This window comes from Giraffa tippelskirchi, chromosome 7 (assembly GCF_054371585.1).
Source record: "Giraffa tippelskirchi isolate mGirTip1 chromosome 7, T2T-mGirTip1v1.2.pri, whole genome shotgun sequence".
NCBI lineage: Eukaryota > Metazoa > Chordata > Mammalia > Artiodactyla > Giraffidae > Giraffa > Giraffa tippelskirchi.
The window spans coordinates 27,187,376-27,198,393 of NC_137281.1; the positions used below are offsets into that span (position 1 = coordinate 27,187,376).

At 48.0% G+C, this 11,018-nt stretch overlaps 1 protein-coding gene across 2 annotated transcripts; it reads right to left on the minus strand.

Moving 5' to 3' along the window:
* Positions 1-2,412: 2,412 nt before the first annotated feature.
* PDP2 (pyruvate dehydrogenase phosphatase catalytic subunit 2) lies at positions 2,413-10,233 on the minus strand. Of its 2 annotated transcripts, none has more exons than XM_081513286.1 (2): positions 10,132-10,233; positions 2,413-7,169 (listed from the first exon to the last, which is right to left on the minus strand). In XM_081513286.1, the coding sequence occupies exon 2, from the start codon at positions 7,116-7,118 to the stop codon at positions 5,523-5,525; it is 1,596 nt and encodes a 531-aa protein (XP_081369412.1). In that variant the 5' UTR covers positions 7,119-7,169; positions 10,132-10,233; the 3' UTR covers positions 2,413-5,522. The 2 variants fall into 2 exon arrangements, with proteins under 2 accessions (XP_081369412.1, XP_081369411.1); XM_081513285.1 differs by having other exon boundaries at positions 10,054-10,143.
* Positions 10,234-11,018: the final 785 nt, after the last annotated feature.

The following is an 11,018-nucleotide window of genomic DNA, read 5'->3' on the forward strand; positions in this document are numbered from 1 at the left end:
TACAATGAGCACATAATGAGGCCCAAGGTGTACCAGGAGTGGAATCTTCAGCCATCTTGAACCTAATCCCTTCTGACTGCTTTTCATCAAGTTCTCAACGTCTCAGCTTGTGCCCTGCCCACTTCCCTCTTGTCTCAGTGGGGCAAGTGAGAACTTTTCAGAATCCCAGGAAGGCAGGAAGAGTTAAGATCTGAGAAAGAGTGAGCTTTGAAAAGTGCCTCCACGGACTGCTTTTTCTAAAGGTGAGGGTAAGTAACGTTTCCTGGTCTATGGATGTTACTGGACTAAACTGAATCCGCTCACTGGCCACATGGCAAAACCAACTTACTGATACTGGATTGTGGTGACAAAAAGTGCGTTTATTTGCAGGCAAGTTGTGTGGGCAGCTTTCATGCTGTAAAGACCCAAACTCCCTCACGACTTTCAGAGAAGGATTTTTGTTTTTAATTGAAACTCTTTTTCTCTTTACTTATTTTTGGCTGCTCTGGGTCTTCATTGCTGTACGAAGGCTTCTCGTTGTGGTGGTTTCTCTTATTGTGGAGCATGAGTTCCAGGCATGTGGGTTCAATAGTTGCGGTTCCCAAGCTCTAGAGCACAGGCTTAGTAGTTGTGGCACAGGGCCTAGTTGCTCCGCGGCATGTGAGATCCTCCCAGACCAGGGAATGATCCCCCGTTTCCAGCATTGGCAGGTGGATTTTTCACCACTGTGCAACCAGGGAAGCCCTAGAGGTTTTTTTAAAGGCATCATTTAGGGTGAGGGTTGCCAGGTATGTGACTTTCTTCAGATTTGTTGGTGGTGAGTAAAAAGGTGATGTTTTGGTAATCCCCATCATCAACCTTCTGGTTCCAATGGGTCTGAGGTCTACAGTGCTTGTGGTCAGCACATATTTTTATTAAGTTCCAAAATGATGGGATATTGGAATGTATGGGTTATCTATCAGCTTCTTGTCCATACAACCTACTTCTCCACCCCATCCCATCCACCCTGGGCCAAAATTGTGGCATGAGATTTTTCCTGCATTTTCCCTTTCTGAAAGCCCAGCATTGGTACAAGTGCATGGGGCAGTGGACTTGGTTCAAATTTGTGCCCTATTGTAGTGTCAGAAGCAAGTTTTCAAGCCTCTGGGCCTGTTTTTATCATGTTATAAAGAAGGAAACGGCTCCTCCATTATTTTCACCTTTCTCTCCCTCAAATCTGCTCTTCAAGGCCCAGCTTAAACCACTCTTTGTTGTTATTCAGTTGCTAAGATGTGTCTGACTCTGCAACCCCACGGACAGCAGCACACCAGTCTCCCGTCCTTCACCATCTCCAGGAGTTTGCTCAAACTCATGCCCATTGAGGTGGTGATGCCATCCAACCATCTCATCCTCTGTTGTCCCCTTCTCCTGCCTTTAATATTTCCCAGCATTAGGGTCTTTTCCAATTAACCACACTAGCCCACACTAAAGTTACCAACTTTAGCTGTATTTGCATTTTAAGAAGTACCCATCAAAGCGGTCTTTGGGAGGTGTATCACTCAGAGGCAGTGAGATATGGCTCAGTCAGTGGAGGTGGGATCGAGGGGGCTCTTTAAGTACCTGGCTAGAACTTTCCTCAAAGCTGGCTCTGAATTTAAAATTAACAAAGAAGCTGGTTTTACAAGGCCAGTTAAATATAGTGAAGTCCCAGCAAGCCTCAGCCCTGAGTGTGTGGAGACCGTCACAACAAAAGTCTCTCTTTTCCTTCTTTTCAGCTCTCCACACAAGTGAACACTAAGCAAGGACTTCGTGTGGTTAGCAGTCACCAAAAATTGGCAGAGAAAACTTCTTCAGGGTAGACTTTTTTTTAATGTGGAACATTTTTAAAGCCTTTATCACATTTGTTACAGTATTGCTTCTGTTTTATGTTTTGGATTTTTGGCCCCAAGGCATGTGGGATCTTAGCTCCCCAGCCAGGGATCAAACCTGCATCCCCTGCATTGGGAGGCAGTCTTAACCACCAGACCAGAGAAGTCCCTCGGGTGGACTCTTGAACAAACTAAAATCTTCCATGGCTAGGTACAGGTGGTGAAACAAAGGCTGGCCTAATCTAGTACCCTACTGCTGCTGCTGCTAAGTCGCTTCAGTCATGTCCGACTCTGTGCGACCCCATAGACGGCAGCTCACCAGGCTCTGCCATCCCTGGGATTCTCCAGGCAAGAATACTGGAGTGGGTTGCCATTTCCTTCTCCAGTGCATGAAAGGGAAAAGTGAAAGTGAAGTCGCTCAGTCGTGTCCGACTCTTAGTGACCCCATGGACTGTAGCCTACCAGGCTCCTCCATCCATGGGATTTTCCAGGCAAGAGTACTGGAGTGGAGTGCCATTGCCTTCTCTGATCTAGTACCCTAAGGACCTTACAAATACAAGTGTTCAAAACCAAAAGAAACCAAATCTCATTTTGCCTCTTTTATTTACAAGTTTCACTTAAATACCTCTCATGATGAGAAAATGTCAAAACGAACATTGGAATACAGTTTACAAATATCAGTAAATATTAAAGAACATGGTTAATGTTTCCAAGTAAATGCTTGATACGAAATATTTTCCAGGAGGCTAGTTAAATGTCAGGTGCCTGAGGTGTCAGGGAAAAAGCCTCGAGCCTGCTCAGGAGATGGTCACACTGCAGGCCACTTGTGTTTCTCACTTGGTGACACATGTGGCAGCTCACAGGACAAAGCGGTGCCACCAGCCTTTATTCCTAGCCCGAAAGGCGCACCAGGGCTTCCTCTGCAATGAGAGCCATGTTCAGAGACAAATGAACCACTTAAAATGAAACTAGGATAGCTCAGTTCCAGAATATCCTGGTTTAACCTGGGAAATGCAGAATTCCAAAACTGTCAAATGAAAAATAGGTCACTAGGGACTGATGGATGAACAAGTCAAGCCAGACTCATTCTGAACATTTTCTTGTCAACCTTTTAGGCCAATCATACTTCTGGGGAAAATGCTAACATATCTCAAAGTTTACACTTTCATTATAATAAATTAGTTCTAATGTTCCAAATAACATCTCAGAAGACTGAACACATAACTTGACCTAACATACTAACTTGAACTTAGAAATTCTCTATCCATTTTGATCAATCCCCAAAATCAGCAGAACTGTATTGTTCATATATATAACAATATCTAAAGTATGCCAATATTACCAACATTTCTTACCTAAAATAAATATGCCATTTAAAGCACCAATAAAGCATAGTTTATTCATAAGTGACACCTTAAACAATCTCATTCTTTAGTTCATTTTAGAAGTCTCAATATCAAAATCTTTACATACAAGGAATGATATGTATTTCGGAAGACCTGACAAGTACCACCAACCCCCTCTCAAATTCCACTATCCGTCCTCAAGTGGTAGCCCATGTGTCTCAGGCCAGTGACAGCAAAATTGTAGTCAGGGAGTCAGACACACTGGGGTTAACCAGGAGGAGCTGCTCCTCGAAGCATTCATGGCAGAGTTCACAGTGGAAAAAGGGTAGACAATAAAACAGCCTTTCTTCTCTCTCAATATGCCAATTACAAAGCAAATCTATTAGGCTGAGAAAAAACACAGACACCCCTGAAGGAACAGGTTGGAAGTCTGTATTCTCTCAGCTGTTCCACAAGTCAATCAGGTATATTTATGAGCCCATGCGAGGCTCCAAAACAGAATTCAGACACACTGTAACCCCAGTAAATGCTCTGAGCGTGTGCCAGGGTTTAGCTGGCATAAAGAATGAAGGATTTCAGACAAGTAGTGTTTGGCTCTAGTAACGAAACTTCATGCAAGCGAAATGATAGGGATTCAGGTTTTATTTGGGTTAAGATTTTTCAGAATAAAAGGACAAAGGCTTAAGCACTCAGAAGAGAATTTCTTAGACAAAGCAATATCACTAAACGTACAGGGAAATATCCCTAGGCTGTCTCAACACTTGAATGTCCCTTGTCCTGAATGTGAAAGTCATACCTAGCTATTTTGCTTTCCTTTCAGTGGGTGGCTCAAGGGGGTGAGATGAGGGGAACCATCAACAGGAAGATAGTACAGGAAAATAAAGTCAGTTCTGCAGGTTTATATTTGTTTCCATCTATAGACACATTTCCTGTTTAAATGGTACAGCAATTTCAGAACATGAAATTCATCTCCCTAAAAAAGATCCACATGGTTTAATTTTCAAATAAACACAGACTGTGCAGCCCACAGAAGCTACTACAGGTTACATTGGTTTTTGCCCCAACTCCTATACTAAATAAGGCCTAGTTACTGAGGAGTAGCAGTGGCCATTTATCCCACTAGTCTATGGGCAAATGTCCCACCTGAAAAAAATCTCCCTCCTCCCTCCCCTCCACTACCCCTGGGGATGCAGCCAGGGAGCCTTGGTTAGCAACTGTTCTCAGGTCCTTCACATTTTTACCTCTCCAGATTCAGGCTGAATCTTCAAGTCTAGAATCCACTGCATAAGCCAGTCCTGCCTAAACTGTCACGATTACCACATGCAGTCTTGAATTTCCTGCTTCCCTGAAACCATGTGAAGTGAGAGCATTCTTCCTAGACAGTATTGCACAGTCAGCAGGGTGAGCGAGTTCAGCATAGCAGAGGGGGAAGGAGCATTAGGAGGAATTAGAAGAATGTTTGAGAAGTATAATCAGAAAGGCTAAGTACTATGAGTAAATCTGTAGAGATTTACTGAACACTGGAGGAAATTTTATTAAGGAAGGAAAGGCCAGGAGTTAGGCTCAGACAGAAGTTACCACCTAGCATGGCTCAAAGGTTCAAGAGGTGGGACACAGAGGAAAGGCTTGAAAGCTACATAAATTCAGCTGGTCCAGAGCCCTGGCCTCCTTCACCCTCAGCTGAAAAACCAAGAAAACTCATTCCAAGCATGCTCGCTCACAGCACGCCTGTTTTGCAAGTTTGAGGACTCAATTTTAACATAAACTAAATCAGAACTAGAATGCAGCATTACAAAATGTTTTCACAACTAAACACACACACACAAGTTAGAATATTGCATAGAAAAGTTTCCTGTAATATGCTTTGTAAACCTAGGTCTTTAGTAACTTCAGAATAAAAAACAAAAACCTCCCTCCATAGTGTAGAAGTCCATGATTACACACAGAGAATTATCAAGCCTGCAGATTTTGCAGCAAGAGCTCAGAAGATCCTGGACTTCTTCATAATCTTAGAATCATAATTAAATTTACCCTTTCCAGTCTCAGGCTGACAGTTTTAACAACAGTGTCTTTATAAAAGGACTTGGGTTACACGAGCCCAAGACAAGTCGATCGTCACTGTGCTCTACCCTCTCTGCGTAGAAGAGGTGACCAAAACACGCAGGCACATAAAATCACTAGATTTGTTTTTAACCCAAGGCTGTTTTTTCCTCACATTAATCTATAATTAAGCAAGCTGCATCTATCCGCCTGCCCTTCAAACCATAGGGTCTAAAGAGCCAGGTTCAGAGCAAGGGAAAATGTCTCAGAAGAACATTGAAGTGAACCTTGGCAACAGGGTGGGAGACTCTTAACTCCCCTTGGAAGATGCACCAATCAAGTCTGAGTTGAAATACACCACGGTGACTGTGATGTCATCCCTGTACATCCTCGCCAAGTCCTCCGGCAACGTCAGCATTGCCGACAGCCGCTCAGGCTCCATCTCCCCGTATTCGTTGTTCCCTATGGCGTATCTGATCAGGCGTGTGGCCGCGTTTTGGTCGGCCGCATGGAGCCCCTGGGCTTTCCTTTGCTGCAGCAGGCTCTGCATGAGTCCCAGGTTGGCGGGTCTCTGGGCCAGGTCTGGCTTGTGCTGACCCTCTTCAGCCAGGTGCTCCACCACCAGCCTCACCACATCCTCATTGCCCAGCACGTCCCACAGGCCATCAGAGGCCAGCACGAGGAACTTATCCTGGGGCCTCAGCCTGTGGTAGGTGACCTCTGGCCTGGCCGTCAGGTAAGGTGGGGTGTAGTAGTGCGGGGGGGTGAACTGGTAGATGTTGAGGGCCTGGGTGTCGAAGCCCCGCTCCAGGACACTGCGCTGCAGCTCTTTACTCCACTTCAGCTGGACGTCCCCAAAGGCCCTGCAGGGCATGAGGACACCCAGCAGCCTGTTTTCCATGATGACCGTCCTGTCCTCAGACTCAGGATGCTCCCTCTTCAGCCGTGACAGCTCGGCTGGGTTCCAGGCATTGTGGTCCTGGGTGAGGGGCAAACAAGACCACATGCCATTGTCTTCCTGGACACCAAGGATGGCCCGGCAGTCACCAGCATTTGCCACGTGCAAGTGAACCCCATCAACATGGGCCAGGCAAGCCGTTGCCCCTGAGAAAGCAACCTGCAGTGAAAGGTTCCTGGTCATCTCATCTTCGAGGGGGGCCTGGATCTCTAGCGAGATGTCAGAATCCAGTCTCTGGAAGGAGTACATTAATGCTTCCTCAGTGTTCAGCCCCATTTCCACGTGAAGGTTCAGCAGCTCCTGCCAGTAGACACGGAGGTGATCAAGGTGCACCGACGTGACATCCTTGTAGATACTGTCCCCTGGGTGCTTGAGCCACTGAAGGATGGGCAGCAGGGGCTTCATGCTCTCCATGGCCTCCTCCATTTGCTCCAGAGTCTTCTGGGACATTAGTGACACGGCCACATAGTAGAAGAGCCTTTCGCTCACTGCTTGAGCACATGCGTGGCCACCATGTCCATCGAAGATGCCAAACAGCAGTCCATTGGTCTGCAGGCAGGCAGCTATACCTCCCCGGTCCTCCACTGGGGAATTGGCAGCTAGCTGGTTGCTCTCAAACCGTAACACTGAATCTGGAGCTCTGCTGACAAGGTCAGGAATCTTGTGGGCTGACTCACTAGCTCGCAGCACTTCATTTACCTGCTCGGGGCTGAGCTGCAAGTGGAAGTCCTCTTCCTCCGTTGATGTGTGTCTGTAGGCTTTCTGCAGAGCAATGCCACCACATGCAGTGGCATTGTCTTTTAGGGTGGCTGGCCCCTGGGGAAAGAGTCTCCATTTTGATTTAATCCTATTTGAGGCATACCTTGAATATAAACGTTGTCCCCCCTGTAATGTGGCAATGGTCTTCCTTGCAGAACTGAGAATCCAGTAGGACACAGTACTGGACATTCTGAAACCGTATGAGCGAATATGTTCTTTCCACAAAAGGATTCTATAAATCTGAAAATTTAAGAGGTTAAGAAATTTAATTTCTTAAAAATAATGACTTCTGCAAACAGTTAATCTCAAAGTATTTAAGTCTCCACACATCCCATCATAACATATAAATGCATTTCAGAAAATGGGTTTTTAAATACTCTGCACTTAAGAGTCACTGAGGGCTTCCCACAATTGTTTCCTTCTTCCCAAATCCTTTCCCTTGCCAGAGCCCAGTGCACAGCTCCCATGTTCCCCCTCCCAGGAAGGCTGTGTTCCTTTAAATACATACAAGCTCTTTCTTGCTCCCCAGCTATCTTGGTAGGGGCTCTCAGTGGGAGGCCATCCAGCTCTTTAGGCAGGAAGACAGTGGCAGCAAAAAAGATGAAAAAGCCGCTGGAGTCAGATCAACTCGAGGCTCCAACTGGTTATGGTAAGTGGAAAAAGTATGTGCTGGGGTACAAGAGACTCTGAAAATGATCAGACAAGGCAAAGTGAACCTGGTCATCCCCGCCAACAGCTGCCCAGTCTTGAGGAAATCTTGCATAAGCACTATGCCATGTTGGGGCTTTCCTGGTGACTTAGACGGTAAAGAATCTGTCTGCAATGCAGGAGACCGGGGTTTGACCCCTGGGTCAGGAAGATCCCCTGGAGAAGGGAATGGGAACCCACCCTAGTATTCTTGCCTGGAGAATTCCATGGACAGAGGAGCCTGGTGGGCTAGAGGAAGAGTCCATGGGGTTGCAAAGAGTCAGACATGACTGAGCAACTAACACTTGCAACTTGTATGCCATGTTGGCTAAAAACTGGTGTCCATCACTATAGTGGCAATTGCTAATTGCTAAGTCGCTTCAGTCGTGTCCGACTCTGTGCGACCCCATAGACGGCAGCCCACCAGGCTCTGCCATCCCTGGGATTCTCCAGGCAGGAATACTGGAGTGGGTTGCCATTTCCTTCTCCAGTGCATGAAACGGAAAAGTGAAAGTGAAGTCGCTCAGTCGTGTCCGACTCTTAGCGACCCCATGGACTGTAGCCTACCAGGCTCCTCCATCCATGGGATTTTCCAGGCAAGAGTACTGGAGTGGGGTGCCATTGCCTTCTCCGGTAGCGGCAATAATACCACTGAATTGGACACAGCATGTGAAAACAGAGTATGCACACTAGCTATCATTGATCCAGGTGATGAGCAGAAGCATGCTAGGAGAGAGTGATGAAAAGTAAATCATGCAAAAATTTTCCTTAATAAAACTGGCCAGAGCTTGTTCTACATATATGTAAATGAACACATGCATGCATGCTCTGTAAGTTCAGGAAACATGGCTGCCTTATTCACCAATGGCTCTCCAGTGCCCAGGCTTCAAACACTGGCTAAACACAGCAATTTCAAGAGGTCCCAAAGCACACTAGCTATGACACTAGCTGTCTAGCATCAGACATACAACGACTTCACTTGCCTGAGTTCCAGTCATCCATCTGCGGAATGGGAATACTAGTTTCATAGGGTTTTGTGAGGATTTTAAAGAAATAACCCTTCAGCTCCAGGGAAAGATATTATTAGCAATAATCTTTTATTATTAGGTGTATCACTGAGGATTTAGAGGTTGTTTCCACTATCTCCCTATTTATAAAATACCAAACTACCATCCTAAAGGAGATCAGTCCTGGGTGTTCATTGGAAGGACTGATGTTGAAGCTGAAACTCCAATACTTTGGCCACCTCATGCGAAGAGTTGATTCATTGGAAAAGACCCTAAAGCTGGGAAGGATTGGGGGCAGGAAGAGAAGAGGACGACAGAGGATGAGATGGTTGGATGGCATCACTGACTCGATGGACACGGGTTTGGGTAAACTCCGGGAGTTGGTGATGGACAGGGAGGCCTGGCGTGCTGCAATTCATGGGGTCGCAAAGAGTCGGACACGACTGAGCGACTGAACTGAACTGAAACTGCAATGCCTAACGCATCAACATTTTCCCTACTTAAGTTTTAACCTACTTATTTCCCAAGGGTAGCATCTGTAGGTCAAAAGGTGTAGACTCATCCTGCCAAATTGATTTCCAAATGGTTCACATCTGCCTCCATAAGGGCATGAAGTAAACCCTACACCTTCAACAGCCTCTGGTGGTATTTTTCCTTAGAAAAAAATTTTAAAAGCTGCTCTATTTTACTATTTTCTCTGGAGAACCGGGTGGGGGGCGGGGAGCACTTTTTCACTCCACGTGTTTTCGGAATCCCTCCCTCCACAAGTTGTTCCGTCGGAGTATGGAGAACGCCCACACTCGAGGACCGCCCGGTCTCCCCAGCCCACCCCGCCGAACTAGGGGCAGGATTGGTCGGATCCGGCGCGCAGAGGGCGCCTCCGCGTTCCCCTCGTCCCCACCCCTAGCCCTGCAGAGAAGCCAGGCAGCGTTGTCCGACACAAGGCCGTCTGCCGCAGACCGGACCCAGTTTCACGTATCTAAAGAAAACAGGTCCCGAAGTCAAGTCTCTGACCCACAGGTTCATAGATAAGAGCGCGGCCTCCGGAATCCACCAAGCCTATCTCCCTCAAACCCTGGCGCGGCCACGTCCCTGAGTCCCAGCTTCCCAGTCTATAGATAAGGCGAATTAAGTTGAGATGCTGAGCTCCGAAGGCTAAAACAGCTACTGCGGATGTTCGGGCACGCAGCCAAAGGTCCTACGCCAGGCTGCGAGCCCACGTGGCGCGTGCGCGCGAGAAGGGTGACCGTAGCTGTGACCAAGGCTCTTCCCAGTCCGCCGCGGGCCCGCCCCCTCACCTCACTTCAACTCCGCTCTTCACCCCATCACCTGAGCCGTTGCCGTGGGCTGGAGCGGACGCGGGGAGGCTAGAGGCTTTCACATCCCGCGCTCGTCCCGTTCCCTACCTCGGACCCTCGTCCTCCTCTCACCTGCACCAAGGCCGCCGTGTCCGTCGGTCAATTTCACGCCCGCAAGCTGTACCGCGGCTACCACTACCCGGGACTCACCTCCCCGAAAAGACCTCTCGTGCTGCTGATCTAGCTGGAGAAGGAAGCATCCTTTTGCCAGCCTTTATTGGTTCATCTGTGGAGGCGGGCCCCTGACGAACAGCGCAATTGTCCAATGGATGAGGAGAATGAGAGGGCGGGCTCCAGATGGGCCAAATCCGGTTCCTCCCCCTCTCCCGCCCACCCCCACCCAACCTTTACCCACCCCGCCCTCCATCTCTGACTGCGGGTAGGCTTGGCCCGCGGCTTTGAGATTAAGCAGTCTTGTGGCTGAGCGCTCCCACCACGTGACACCCTGCCCGTTCTGCACACCTCAAACAGAGCAGCCTCTCCCATTTCTCACTGTTGTTGGCTTCCTCTCCACTTCTGTCCTGACCAGTTCAGACCCCTCTCCCAGGCGCCACACCATTCTATATCCTCTTAGACAACCCCCTTAGACGCCTCCCTCCGAGTCCCTATGTACACCTTAAACAGAGTTTGTCTCTAACTCATTTTTTCTGCTAAACCTGCTCTTCCCCTCCTTCCCTAACCCAGCGATGGCCCCACCACGTGCTCAGAGACCCAAGCCCCAAGCCTGGGAGTCATTTTGACTCCTCTTCCCTCACCCCCACCCCTCTTCTGTCAGTTGTCTGATCCTGTTCATCATCTCACCTCCTAAATATCCCTCTAATCCAAATATTTGCCTCCAGTTGCTCTACCACTCTATACAATCTTCTTATCTGGTCGCCCCACCCTGACTTCAACTTGGCCCTAGGCACTCTTCCTCTATCCCTGGAGAAGGAAATGGCAACCTCCTCCAGTATTCTTGCCTGGAAAATCCCATGGACAGAGGAGCCTGGTGAGCTACAGTTCACGGGGTCGCGAAGAGTCAGACACAGCTGAGGGAC